Here is a 15,456-nt window from a genome sequence, read left to right on the forward strand (position 1 = left end):
CCTTACTAGTTTTGGCAATATTACTTTAATAGCCCTTACTGGCCAAAGAAAACCATTCTTTGATGTAATCGGAACTTCCTTTTCCAAAGATGCCATTTGAAAATGTTTTAGTAAATTTTTTGTCTTAAAATTACAATTGCATTTAGCCTAAGATAATGTTAAAGAAACATTTTAGTCATGATTTTTCTAAATGTTCTAAATCTGAATCTATGTGAGCAAAAAGTGACATGGTGGAAATCTGCAAAAGAGAAAATCTATGGTTTACACTACTGGGGTATGAAAAAACATTTGTTGGTTATAAAGCAACAGTACCGACTTTGTTCGGTTAACTGTAACCACCAGTTGTCACATTGGTGGGCAGGAGGCACAGCCTTTTGAAGGAAAAAAAAAAAAACAGAAATTTTTTAGTTTATTGGGGTAATGTCAATATCGAGTCAGCTTTGGGGACAAAGGAGGGGAGTTTTATAGAAATAATAGAGATTGAGGTTGAACGCCAGCAAAACTCAAGGTATAATTTAAGTAAATTAAGGACAGTGGTTCCTAAAACATCTACATCTTTTCATTGGGTATGTCTGTGTAACTGTGTATAATTTTATTTCTAGGGGCATTTCTTGGTAGATAGCAAATTTAACTTTGAGACTCGCATTCAGTCGTTTTCTCCTTCAACTGTACAAAAAAATAAGCATATCTGAAATGCCGGTTATGATTTTTGGTGATAAATCTATCCGAAAGAAATTTTTTAATTCTTTCATTCTACCACATTTTTTTTATATTATTCTCCAGTCTGGTCCTAAGTTGATGACACCCATCTTACTTTGTTTGATAAAAACTTGGTCTATCAAGTCCCTCATCCCTGATCTAGATATTAATCTGACATGGTTGTTAACCTTTGTTAACTTAGTTCTTTGTGCACGTTGTATAATATTTGTCATAATTTTTACCATCCTTTGTATTCAGATCCCCCAAGATTGTCCCATCCAGCTCATTGTACCAGGTGTGCAGCTACTTCTAATAATTTTGCCTTATCCATCATAAGGCTCAATAATACATAGTATTCTAGAAGTCTTATTCCACCTGGGACCATATTGTTGTAAATGCTTTTCAATCAAACCGGTTGACAAAAGTCATTAAATGCATCTTACCTATTCAGTACTGTTATTGATCTTCAGTACTTTATAATCTCCAATCATTTACAGTATAGTTTATCCATTAATTCTCTACTGCCTTTCAACACTAGCCTGTTTTTTCTATTAAAACCCTTAGGCTTGTAGAATTTTGATCTTCCAGTTTAGGTTGTAGGTTGGCTAATAATAATAATAATAATATATAATAATAATAATAATAATAACAGTAATAATAATGATAATAATAATAATAATAATAATAATAATAATCACTCATGTTATATAATACAACAATTCAAATAAAAGTTTATTATCTTAACTTTTCATATGTTTATCTTATGCCCAACTTCAAGTGAAACTTTTATTTCCTTTTTTTCCATTCTCTTTACAGTAATAATGATGAAGTAAGTGTCACAAAAACTTTATATCTAAGACTCTTTGGGTAATTTCAATAAGCAGAATTGTAATGGCTTAAAAATGAAAAGACATTGCAATTCTCTCAACACAAACCTAACAACAAACAGTACCATATATTTTTGTGTATCAGACGACCTTTGGATAAGTTGAGGTTGAAAATTAGAGCAAATTTTAATGAATTTAGGTCATATCTGTTGTATAAGATGACTGGTGAATTGCAAAACCATCAGTGCATAGGCTAGCTTTTGCTGTATCATATGATATCCAAAATAAATCAAATAAAGGCAATCTTATATCATGCTTCTCCTAAATACAAAGTCTAAAAGAGAAACTATTGTTTTTTTTATGTTCATCACTGATTATAATGAACAATCGAACGCATTTACGCATCTCTGTATTGGTGAGCTTTTGCAGCAACAGATATTTTACAAGTATTGCTTATGTAATGATGATGTTATTACTCTACTAACTTTGTTATACTTACTTTATCCTTAGAAATTCAAAATACAGTAAATGAAATAAGAGCGATTTTATATTATTGTTTTGTTTACGTTTCATTGCCAATCATAACGAACAAACAAATGCATTTACACATCTAAGTGATAAATAATGATACTATGAGCTTTTAGTAAAGATGATGTTATTACAAGTATTTTACTCATCATATCCCTAGAAATTCCTACACACATCGCATAACAAAAAAAAAAACATTTTGTTGGCGTTGTCAACAATAACAATACAGTATACTGTACCGCTAATGACAGTATGATAACTTTGCGGTCTTATGATTCTTTTAAACTCTTACAAACAATAATTGTACATTCCATTTCCAAATTATTTTTCCTAACTTCAGCTGTAAATCAGTTTAATTTTTCAACACCTTGTTGCCATGTCAATTATGGAACAATTAGCAAAAGAAAATAGAACGAGCCTAGTTTTATATTTAAAGTTATACAAGCGCCAAGAAATCGAACAACTGTGCTGCCTCAAGAACTTTCGATGTCACAGAGAAGATGGTTGTGAGAATGAGGAAAGAGGGAGGATAATTTGAATCATGATGAATTCTTAATGAAAAAAAAATCTTATTACAGTGATACCTCTGGATACGAAAGTTTCTGCTTACGAAAAATTCAGGATACGAAAAGCGATACAAAGATTTTTATGCCCCAGTATACGAAAAAATTTTCAGGATACGAAAAGCTTACGAGATCCCAACTCGTCGGCGAGAGTACAGTACCTTTTTTTTCAGGGTATCAACCCTTAATTTAAGTGTACAGGTAACAATACACCTTCACTGATCCAAATGCTTTACATACAGTACCATAACTTTTATACAGTAGTAAAGAAAATGGACCGTTTTCTTAGGGCTTGGAGGGGATAACTAGGCTATAACTACATTATTGAATAATCTCATGGTGGTTTCTGGAATGGATTAGGCTGTTTTTAACGGTTGGGTTAATTATTGAATGATAGAAATGGCTGCATTGCATGTTTATTACTACAGTTTAGCGTGTTTATGAAAGAAAAGGTGACTTTTTGTAAGGCTTGAAACGGATTAGGCTATTTACATGTAAAACGTGACTCAGGATACGAAAAAATCAGGATACGAAACCGTATCCTGAACGGATTACTTTCGTATCCTGAGGCATCACTGTATTACTGTCATTGACCCTACCATTCAAATCATTAAAATGGTTAAAGAAAGAGAAAGATAAAGGTTGCTGATAATGCAACCATAACTTGATGTTTACATTTTGTTAGTTGAACTCTTAGATAAAAGTTAATTTCATTGTTGATATGGAATATTTCATGAAAGGCTATTTGTCATGTGCATATGCCAATAATATGTAAGGTAAATAAGGTTTGGTTACGTTTATTATCAGCTATCATACTGAGGCCTACGATAACATACTAATAAACATCATTTTGAATTCAAGATGTTATTTTCATATAAGTTGTTTCAGGGGTGAAGTTTAGGATTTAAGGGTCATCTAATACGCGGAAATATACGCATGGAAAATTAAATTCAAAAGCAATTACCTGATATGAAAAATAGTTTGATATCAAATAAAACTTTAATCACTTACCCTTGAGTTATAAGAGGATAGTATTTTTCCGGAGAAATGTGCGATAATCTATTAAGTAAGTTATTGAGAGGTAAAATGATGGTCGTTGCTTCTAACAGACGGTGACGGTTTATTCCACTGCCAAACACCTCTCCTTCCATTACCATCACACTGAAAATACCAATGAAAATAAATTATAAAAATTTACATAAGAAGAGATGATTACAAAACACATTTCTATATATGATTTCAACTTCCTATCCAAGAAAGATCAAAGTTATAACAGTACTAAACAGAAAGTAGATCAAACTTAGTTTCTATAAAGTGACCACAAACTTACCCTCTACATTAAAAAGTTGAGTTTTATTGGTAAAATTTACTTTTTCAATACATACCTACCTATATTTCACCTTGCCTCCATGCCAAAGCTCTCTCTTTTAAACATCTGTCGTTAAAGAATTAAAACCATTTCCACAATCGCTCACTTCATTTGCTACGGCCAGGTATAGTATACAGTCCATTTCAATTTTCTGGCCCCTTGAGATTTTCATCCTCCAGTCTTCATGGATAAAAGTTTGGCTATCTATGAGCACTTAGGTATGAGCTTCTTTTGGAAGTTTACCAGAGTCAGAAATCCTTGTAGCTCTAGCACAGTGGTAGATTTAGGAAAGTTCTCCACTTTCTGAATATATTACGATAGCTTATACATACCAGAATGTCCAACCAGATGGCTAAGATATTTAATCTTGGCCTGCAAGCAAGAATACTTACACAGTTTCATCTTGAGCCTGTGCTTCTCTCCTGGAGAGTAGCCAAAATATGCACTATCAGTTTCAGGTGTTCATTAAAAGAATCCCCAAGGACCAAGATGTCATCTATATAGACAATCATCTTGGCCTTTGGGAGCAATTTCAGGGTAGTCTGCATTTCTCCCTGGAACACTGCAGGTGCATTCTTCAGTCCAAACAATAAACGTCTGAATTTCTAGTTTCCAAATGCCGTAGAGAAAGCCATGTACTCTTTACTGTCCTCCGCTAAGGGTAACTGGTAGTATTTATAGCAGCCTACATTGCATAATTCGCACCTCTCTCTATTTTTAGGAGTTCAACTGCTGAGAGGTCAAAGGGTTGTGAAATACATGATTTCATGGGGTCCAAATGCTGAATCTGCCATGTTTGGCATTGGAAACGTATCAGAGACTGTCAACTTATTAAGTTTACAGTAGTTCACACACAACTGTACTTTATACTACTGTACTATCTTTCTTGTATACTGGAAGAATGGGCAAAGACCAAGGAGAGATGCTGGGTTCATTAATATCCAGTTCATACAACTCCTGGCACTTTTCCTTAATGGCGTTGGCTTTCTGATTTTGCTGGTGGCGCTGCTGAAATCAGCTCTCCTACCAGTGTACAGTCTCTCTACGGCTCCTAAATGCCAATCAATATGGAGACCTTCATCTCTTTATAGGAGAGCTCAGAAACCCCAAAGGCTGAAAAAGCCAGTTTGATCTACCCTGCCAAGAACATTCCAAGTTCAGCAATCCACTGACCAGAGCTTTCCTCAGTATATCTGCCTGCTCAATATACCTCAAAATCCCTCAGAAAATGAGAGAAGCTGTGGCCAGTTTCCAACTGGAAGACCAAAAGCTCGGGGCTCTCCCACGAATCAAAGGCATTGATCAGGTCAGACATATGGCGGTCTCATTGCAAGGTTCTGGTGTTCTCAGTGGAGGCACTGTCAGCAGCGATGAAACTTGAGCATGAGCTGGAGTGATTGACAGAGGAATCACTATCAGGATCTTCTTCAAAGGAAAACTCCTGTGTTGCGGGCTGTACAGGTTGGTCCAGTCTCGTCTTGACCTTGGCCTTGGGTCTCTGCTTGGGGATGGCCCTTGTCTTGACAGCATCCACCTCAGCAGCAGCTACTGGGATCATCTCTGGTCAGCCAGGAACTGACTCCCTACTCCACCAATAGGGGTCTCCGTGGAACCAGAGGTCCAAACAAGATAGACTCCCAGATACCTGCTACAGGTGGGGGTACAGTCGTTAACCTTGAAAGGGGCTTGAGTTTGCCAACTGCTTAACCCTCTCCAGTCACTGGAAATGCAAGACCATTTATATTTGGCCAAGCCACTTTTGTGGTGAGAGAATTAGTTGTTACAGTCATTGTGACCCCAGTGACAACAGGGCAAGATGGTGATGACACAATGGTCTTCGTGTCGCCAACTGGGGTTTTAAGGATCTCACCTCAGCAATCAAGTCACCCGAGGCGCTTGATATATTAAATTGGTAACAGAAAAGTAAAACAACTCCCTAAATGAAGCTCAGTCACCAACAAAAAACCCCAATCTTTTTAAAACTTCATTCAATGTATACTGTATATATATGTTTTGCTGTCAGGTAAAACCAGAGATCACCTGACAAAATTGAATAGCATTTCTTAAGCCCAGCCGCCTACTATCAAAGAGAGAGAGAGAGAGAGAGAGAGAGAGAGAGAGAGAGAGAGAGAGAGAGAGAGAGAGAGAGAGAGAGAGAGAGACTCTGATAGATTATAACAAAGATGTTTTCAAGAAGTTAAGAAATTATATCAACAATACTCTGTTACTCGTATGTGCGCATAATTTTGATAGGTGCAGCTTGTGATCATTCGATCACGACCAAATGTGAAAAAAAGTAAGAAATTGTTCATTGTTAAAATGCACCTGAAATTGAGGAAAAAAGTAGAAAAAGATTTAATAAAGCCCAATTAAATTATTTTAAAACAAGATTTTCATAGAATTAGAAAATGTCTTCTAAAACTAGTGATCAGCTGACAAAACTGTGAAAGTCAAACTGAGGGATGCTCCATCTGTTGGGTGGCTGGGACCTACCCACCAACCATCAGGTAACTAATATTTACCTTGTTAAAAATTTTACAGCCATTCCAGGCTTGCTGAAATCATGCTCCTATCAAAGGTTGATAGTTTGTATTACATAAACAGTAGGAACAAATGCAACTTTGAAGAATAGCATATACATACATACATATACCAAAGGCACTTCCCCCAATTTTGGGGGGTAGCCGACATCAACAAATGAAACAAAACAAAAAAGGGGACCTCTACTCTCTACGTTCCTCTAGCCTAACCAGGGACTCAACCAAGTTCAGCTGGTACTGCTAGGGTGCCACAGCCCAACCTCCCACATTATCCACCACAGATGAAGCTTCATAATGCTGAATCCCCTACTGCTGCTACCTCCGCGGTCATCTAAGGCACCGGAGGAAGCAGCAGGGCCAACTGGAACTGCATATGAAATTTATAAAAGCCAGAATAACAAAGCATTTATTCAAATGTAAAACTAATATCTTTAACCAAACAGTCTCATCCAATTATATACTGTATTAATGTTATTGAATGTTTCATTCTCTGTGCATATTCTTCACACTTCTTTTACCTTGGTAAGGATAGGATGGCAGGCTTGGTTCGAATGAGCTTCTGTTTCTTCAGTTCCTGTTCTACATTACCACCTGCAAGTTGCCATAAGTGGTAAATTTCTCTCATACTCCTCTCACACAGTTGTTCTCTGCCATCTAACCTGTAATAATAAAACATCATGATCCTTCAAGCTTCAGAGTCATAATTATAATAACTAAATTCATTCTTTAAATATTTACATGGCAATCTCTCTCTTTCTCTCCCCTGTGATTCCCAGCAGATCTGATGGCTGGCACCAGTAAGTGAATGTACCACAAGTCCACAAACTCCCAAGAACTTAGTCTTCTCGGATTGCATGAATACAGCAAACCTAGTAAATAGCCCAAGAGCCTTAGCTCCCTCTTATTGTAAAAACCAATCCCTAACCTGCACACTATAGTCCATTTCTTTTAGCGAGTCATATTTGCACCGACTCGCAGTGGCGCCCTTTTAGCTCGGAAAAGTTTCCTGATCGCTGATTGGTTGGACAAGATAATTCTAACCAATCAGCGACCAGGAAACTTTTCCGAGCTAAAAGGGCACCGCTGCGAGTCGGTGCAAATATGACTCGCTAAAAGAAATGGACTATACCTTATACTGCCATCTAAATCCACTAGCCTACCCTTCTCCCCTTATTCTTTTATCTGCTTTGAGATTTAGAATGTTTAAACACTAGTTACCAAAATCAAGTAAACCTAACATGAAATCTAACCAAATGGGTCAAATAGTAACTTCCCATTTTATTCTGTAAATTATCTATTTATAAATTCAAAAACATGTTCCTTTTGAAGCCTTGATTACAGAACTACTGTACCTCTGTTTATGAGTAATTCAGAATACGAACAAATCGCTATACGAGCATGACAACTCAGGTCGATTTACGAGAACTGCATCCGTGTGCGAGCAAGAATTTCCCACTGTGCATTTTTTGTGGCACAAGAACTAGCACAAAATCTGTCAAACATTGTCCATAAAATACCTTAAATCTCTTAATCTCTGTGACTGAGACGCATTAAAACACTGTTAATTTGTGGTTACTTCAAACTCTACATACTTTTTTATTTCATAACATTATTCTCCTTCAAAAACTATTCGAAAGATAATTCTATACACAAAAAGAGGTAATTGTAAATTCTATTAGCATTTCAATTTTTTCTATGCACTATAATTGTTCAGTGGCTATTTTCCTCTTGGTAAGAATAGAAGAGACTCGTTAGCTATTGTGAGCAGCTCTTCTAAGAGAAGGACACTCCAAAATCAAACCATTGTTCTCTAGTCTTGGGTAGTGCCATAGCCTCTGTATCATGGTCTTCCACTGTCTTGGATTAGAGTTCTCTTGCTTGAGGGTACACTCAGGCACACTATTCTATCTTGTTTCTCTTCCTCTTGTTATTTTGAAGTTTTTATAGTTTATATATGAAAGATTTATTTTAAAGTTATTAATGTCAAATTCTTTTGTAGTTTATTTCCTTTCCTCACTGGGCTATTTTCCCTATTGGAGCCCTTGAACTTATAGCATCCTGCTTTTCCAACTAGGGTTGTAGCTTTGCAAGTAATAATAATAATAATAATAATAATAATAATAATAATAATAATATACAGTACTTTTATCAATATGTTACTTTTAATAGTCACTATTTTTTGTATGTAATTTCTTGTTTTGCTAATAGTAAATGTACACAATGTAGGCTATAAAATTCCATTTTCATGTTTGAAAAACAAAAATCAGCTAATGTTTGAAAAAAGTTGTATCGTTTATCTTCCCCAAAAATATGATATTTTAATTATAAAATAAATTTTTGAATATACTTACCCGGTGAATATATAATAGCTGCAACTCTGTTGCTCGACAGACACATACATAAAAAACTCGCGAGCGATCGCTATGCAGGTTGCGGGTGTGCCCACCAGCGCCAACTGTCGGCCAGATACCACTCTCGGATGTAAACAAAACCTTCAATTTCTTCTCATCCCACTGCGTCTCTATTGGGGAGGAAGGGAGGGTCGTTTAATTTATATATTCACCGGGTAAGTATATTCAAAAATTTATTTTATAATTAAAATATCATTTTTAAATATTTAACTTAGCCGGTGAATATATAATAGCTGATTCACACCCAAGGAGGTGGGTAGAGACCAGAGTTAAATATGTTTACATCGTATAAGCTAAGAGTTTTTTCATTTTGACAGTTATCAATATAACAAAACCAAAATAAATAGGTACCTGGTAAGGAAGTCGACTTAGACGATTACTCTGCCTTGTAAGTCTGTCTTCCTTACGGAGCCCAGCGATCCTCTTAGGATGCTGACAGACTCCCAGGAGCTGAAGTATCAAGGGCTGCAACCCATACAACAGGACCTCATCAAACCCCTAATCTGGGCGCTCTCAAGAAATGACTTTGACCACCCGCCAAATCAACCAGGATGCGAAAGGCTTCTTAGCCTTCCGAACAACCCATAAAAACAACATTAAAAACATTTCAAGAGACAGATTAAAAGGATATGGAATTAGGGAATTGTAGTGGTTGAGCCCTCACCCACTACTGCACTCGCTGCTACGAATGGTCCCAGTGTGTAGCAGTTCTCGTAAAGAGTCTGGACATCTTTCAAGTAAAATGACGCGAACAATGACTTGCTTCTCCAATAGGTTGCGTCCATGATACTTTGCAGAGATCTATTTTGCTTAAAGGCCACGGAAGTTGCTACAGCTCTAACCTCGTGCGTCTTAACCTTAAGCAAAGATCGGTCTTCCTCACTCAAGTGTGAATGAGCTTCTCGTATTAACAATCTGATAAAATATGACAAAGCATTCTTTGACATAGGCAAGGATGGTTTCTTAACCGAACACCATAACGCTTCAGATTGGCCTCGTAAAGGTTTAGTACGAGTTAAGTAGAACTTAAGAGCTCTAACAGGGCATAATACTCTTTCTAGTTCATTGCCTACGATCTCCGATAAGCTAGGAATATCGAAAGATTTAGGCCAAGGACGAGAAGGTAGCTCATTCTTGGCTAGGAAACCAAGCTGCAGAGAACAAGTAGCTTTTTCTGACGAAAACCCGATGTTCTTGCTGAAGGCATGAAGCTCACTGACTCTTTTAGCCGAGGCCAAGCATACCAGGAAAAGAGTCTTAAGAGTGAGATCTTTCAGGGAGGCTGAATGTAAAGGCTCAAACCTGTCTGACATGAGGAATCTTAGGACCACGTCTAAATTCCACCCAGGTGTAGCCAAACGACGTTCCTTAGAGGTCTCAAAAGACTTAAGGAGGTCTTGCAGATCTTTATTGTTGGAAAGATCTAAGCCTCTATGCCAGAAGACCGAGGCCAACATGCTTCTGTAGCCCTTGATCGTAGGAGCTGAAAGGGAGCGAACTTTTCTCAGGTATAAGAGAAAATCAGCTATTTGGGCTACAGAGGTACTGGACGAGGATACGGAAACTGACTTGCACCAGTCTCGGAAGACTTCCCACTTCGATTGGTAAACTCTAATGGTAGACGCTCTCCTCGCTCTAGCAATCGCTCTGGCTGCCTCCTTCGAAAAGCCTCTAGCTCTCGAGAGTCTTTCGATAGTCTGAAGGCAGTCAGACGAAGAGCGTGGAGGCTTTGGTGTACCTTCTTTACGTGTGGCTGACGTAAAAGGTCTACTCTTAGAGGAAGACTTCTGGGAACGTCTACCAGCCATCGAAGTACCTCGGTGAACCATTCTCTCGCGGGCCAGAGGGGAGCAACTAACGTCAACCTTGTCCCTTCGTGAGAGGCGAATTTCTGCAGTACCTTGTTGACAATCTTGAATGGTGGGAATGCATAAAGATCTAGGTGTGACCAATCTAGGAGGAAGGCATCTATATGTATTGCTGCTGGGTCTGGGACTGGAGAGCAAGAGATTGGAAGCCTCTTGGTCAGCGAGGTTGCAAAGAGATCTATGGTGGGTTGACCCCAAGCCGCCCAAAGTCTCTTGCACACATCCTTGTGGAGGGTCCATTCGGTTGGAATTACTTGACCTTTCCGACTGAGACAATCCGCTAGGACGTTCAAGTCGCCCTGGATGAACCTCGTTACTAGGGAGATGCCTCGATCTTTTGACCAGATGAGCAGGTCCCTTGCGATCTCGTACAGAGTCAATGAGTGGGTACCTCCCTGTTTGGAAATGTACGCCAAGGCCGTGGTGTTGTCCGAGTTGACCTCCACCACCTTGCCTCGAAGGAGATTCTCGAAGCTTATCAAGGCCAGATGAACCGCCAAAAGCTCCTTGCTGTTGATATGCATGCTCCTCTGACTCGAGTTCCACAGACCTGAGCATTCCCGACCGTCCAGCGTCGCGCCCCAGCCCAAGTCCGATGCGTCCGAGAAGAGAACATGGTTGGGTTTCTGAACTGCCAGGGGAAGACCCTCTCGTAGGCTGATATTGTCTTTCCACCAAGTCAGACAAGTCTTTATCTTTTCGGAAATCGGGATCGAGACCGCCTCTAGCGTCTTGTCCTTTTTCCAGTGAAAAGCCAGATGGAATTGTAGAGGTCGGAGGTGTAGCCTTCCTAGCGAGACAAATTGCTCCAGGGATGACAGCGTTCCTACCAGACTCATCCAAAGCCTGACTGAGCAGCGTTCTTTCTTCAACATCTTCTGGATGACAAGCAGGGCTTGATCTATTCTGGGGGCCGACGGAAAAGCCCGAAAAACTTGACTGTGAATCTCCATCCCTAAATACAGAATAGTTTGGGATGGGACCAGCTGTGACTTTTCCAAGTTGACTAGGAGTCCCAATTCCTTGGTCAGATCTAGAGTCCAATTGAGATCCTTCAGACAGCGACGACTGGAAGAGGCTCTGAGAAGCCAGTCGTCCAAATAAAGGGAGGCTCGGATGTCCGATAAATGGAGGAATTTTGCCACATTCCTCATAAGCCTCGTAAACACGAGAGGAGCTGTGCTTAGGCCAAAGCACAGGGCCCGAAACTGGTACACCACATCGTCGAAGACGAATCTCAGAAAAGGTTGGGAGTCTGAGTGAATGGGGATGTGGAAGTAAGCGTCCCTTAGGTCTAGAGAGACCATCCAGTCTCCCTTTCTGACCACTGCTAGGACAGACTTTGTGGTCTCCATGGTAAACTTCGTCTTTGTGACAAAGACATTCAGAGCACTGACGTCTAGCACCGGTCTCCAACCTCCTGTCTTCTTTGATACTAGGAAGAGACGGTTGTAAAACCCCGGTGATTGAAGGTCCGAGACTTTGACCACCGCTCCCTTCTCTAGCAAAAGAGACACTTCCAGTTTCAGGGCTTGTCTCTTTTCTTCCTCTCTGTACCTGGGAGAGAGATCGATGGGGGACGTCGCTAGAGGAGGTCTGCGTACAAAAGGGATTTTGTACCCCTCTCTGAGCAACCTCACAGATTGTTGATCTGCGCCTCTCTTCTCCCAGGCTTACCAGAAGTTCTTGAGTCTGGCACCTACTGCTGTCTGAAGTTGCGGGCAGTCAGACTCTGCCCTTAGAGGACTTGGATCCTTTCCTCTTTTCCCTTCGGCACGAGCACCTCCCCTGCTGGAGGCTCTGCCACGAAAGGGCGGGATAAACCTGGACGCTGGAGTGTCTATCCTAGGTCTAGCAGACAAGGCAGGCAAAGGGGGAGCTTTGCGAGCCGAGGACGCAACTAAATCGTGGGTGTCCTTCTGCACTAAAGACAAGGCAATTTCCTTAACCAAGACTTCAGGAAACAAGCACTTAGACAAGGGCGCAAAGAGTAGCTCAGATCTTTGGCATGGCGTCACTCCTGCTGACAGAAAAGAGCACAGAGACTCTCGTTTCTTAAGGACTCCGGACGTGAATGAAGCGGCAAGCTCGTTGGACCCATCGCGGACGGCCTTGTCCATGCAGGACATAATGAGTAAGGAAACATCCCTATCGGCAGATGAGATTTTCCTACTCAGGGCTCCCAAACACCAGTCCAGGAAGTTAAAGACTTCAAACGCCCTAAATATGCCTTTAAGAAGGTGGTCCAGGTCCGAGGGTGACCAACTAATCTTCGAGCGTCTCATGGCAAGGCGGCGGGGAGAGTCTACAAGACTTGAGAAGTCGCCCTGGGCAGAGGCAGGAACTCCCAAGCCGAGAACTTCTCCCGTGGCATACCAGACGCTCGATCTAGACGAGAGTTTAGATGGGGGGAAGGCAAATGCCGTCTTCCCTAAACTCCTCTTGGTCTCTAACCAATCGCCTAACAGCCGTAAAGCTCTCTTGGATGAGCGAGAGAGAACGAGTTTCGTAAAGGCAGGCATGGTAGCAGGAACGCCTAAGACAAACTCGGACGGCGGCGAACGAGGAGCCACAGAAATAAAGTGATCAGGGAACAACTCTTTAAAAACAACCATGACTTTTCTAAAGTCCAAGGATGGTTGAACTGCTTTAGGCTCATCTAATTCTGAAGGCTGATCCTCAGGCTGTGGTTCAGCAACGTCCTCATCTGACAGTTCCTCATCCGATTACTGATGAGAAAACGGCAAAGGTGTAGGCAACGTTTGACTCGCAGAGTCCGGTCGCACTGGTGCATACGTGACGGAGCAGGACGCAGCGTCCTGGAACTGCTGAACAGTCTGGGAACTGTCAACAACAACAGGTGCGCGAGGACGCACAGCGTCCACCCGAGACTGTTTAGACCGTCTGGGTTGTGCAGTCAACACCATACCGGGTTGCGGAGGTTGACGCACCGCGTCAAAACAAGTCAACTCTGATGGTTGGTGAACGTCCTGAACGTCACCAATCGCACCAGTGAGTTGCCTAACGTCAACGTGCGGCTGGAAATCCACACTGGGTCACATCGGTGGAGGTACAACCCCAACTGGTTGACGCGAGAAAGCTACATCCACGTCAACAGGACGCACAACAGAACGCTTGGATGGCTGATGGCCAGTAGGTTCAATGGAAACCTTCTCAGCGTTGTAGTCCTCCATCAAGGACGCAAGCTTAGACTGCATGTCTTGCAGTAACACCCATTTAGGGTCTACGGAAGCAGGTGCGGTAACAGACGGGGTTAGCGAATGAGACGGCACAACTTTGCCTCTCTTAGGCGGCGAGCAGTCATCAGATGACGGCAACGGGTCCGAACTGTCCCAGTGGCTACATCCGGGACGTTGGACTTGTCCTGAAGGGACCGACTTACGTTTTAAAGGTCTAGAGACCTTGGTCCAAGGTTTCTTACGTGAAACACCTTCGGACGACGAGGTAAAAATGGGCTCTCTCGTCTTATGGTAGGGGCGATCTTGACGAGATACGCCTGATACCAAAGAGGGAACATCTGTTCGCTGATCAAGGCCTCTCGAACCCATAAGTCGTACGACATTGCTTCTCCCCTGGGCTTGGGAGCTTGCAAGAGGTCCCGGACTAGGTGGACGACAGGCACGAACAGACGAACCCTCGGTCGCAACACTGTTCACAACACTTTGCGTAACACTAGGCACTTTGACACTTTCCGCCGTGGCACTTTGGCACTTGAGTTCCTTCACGTCCGCCATGAGTTGATTTCGGTCACTTGCTAAAGCCTCAACTCTCTCCCCCAAGGCATGAATAGCACGCATCATGTCTTGCATAGACGGTTCCTGAGTGCTAGGAGGGGGGTTAGGAACAACCACTACAGGGGAAGGATTAGGTTCAGGGGCATGTGGAGAGGAAAAATCTACAGACCTAGAAGAACTTCTCCTTACCCTATCTCTCTCTAGTCTGCGTGTATATTTATCAAATTCGATCCAATCGAATTCTGAAAGGCCCACGCATTCCTCACACCGATCTCCCAATTGACAGGTTTTACCCCGACAATTGGAACAAACAGTGTGAGGGTCGAGAGAAGCCTTTGGAAGACGCCTATTACAGTCCCTAGCATTACACTTTCGAAACTTGGGAACTTGAGAAGGGTCAGCCATTTTGAATTAGTCAAGGGAAAATTCCAAAAAACGATCTAAGTCATCAACAATTAATCCGATTCAAAAAAAAAAAAGAGTTCAAGGATTTATTTGAAGAAAAAACACCTGTACTGCGAAAGCTCAAACCAAATTAAAGTACTTCACCAAAAATGATGGGAAAAACTCCAGGTTCTACAGCGAGTAAAAGTACATCTTGTCGACACGTCGACAGAGAAGAAATTGAAGGTTTTGTTTACATCCGAGAGTGGTATCTGGCCGACAGTTGGCGCTGGTGAGCACACCCGCAACCTGCATAGCGATCGCTCGCGAGTTTTTTATGTATGTGTCTGTCGAGCAACAGAGTTGCAGCTATTATATATTCACCGGCTAAGTTAAATATTTAAAAATCATATTTTCATAAATTGGGCTTCAAAGTTTTTTTTGTACAGATTTATTGAATATACTTTAGTATGTAGATAAGTATGGGCTTTTAGCTGTAATTTTACTTCACC

The 15,456-nt window shown here is 41.0% G+C and overlaps 1 protein-coding gene across 1 annotated transcript in view; it reads right to left on the reverse strand.

Annotated features, from left to right (window-relative positions):
- LOC137658714 (TBC domain-containing protein kinase-like protein) overlaps positions 1 to 15,456 on the reverse strand; it is a 128,167-nt gene that overhangs the window by 53,258 nt on the left and 59,453 nt on the right. Inside the window, exons 9-10 of the mRNA XM_068393711.1 lie at positions 7,045 to 7,185; positions 3,629 to 3,778 (exon numbers count right to left, since the gene is read on the reverse strand). Of these exons, the coding sequence (XP_068249812.1) occupies positions 3,629 to 3,778; positions 7,045 to 7,185 (291 nt within the window). The remainder of the gene's footprint in view (positions 1 to 3,628; positions 3,779 to 7,044; positions 7,186 to 15,456) is intronic.

The sequence above is a fragment of the Palaemon carinicauda genome, chromosome 19 (genome assembly GCF_036898095.1).
Source record: "Palaemon carinicauda isolate YSFRI2023 chromosome 19, ASM3689809v2, whole genome shotgun sequence".
Taxonomy (NCBI): domain Eukaryota; kingdom Metazoa; phylum Arthropoda; class Malacostraca; order Decapoda; family Palaemonidae; genus Palaemon; species Palaemon carinicauda.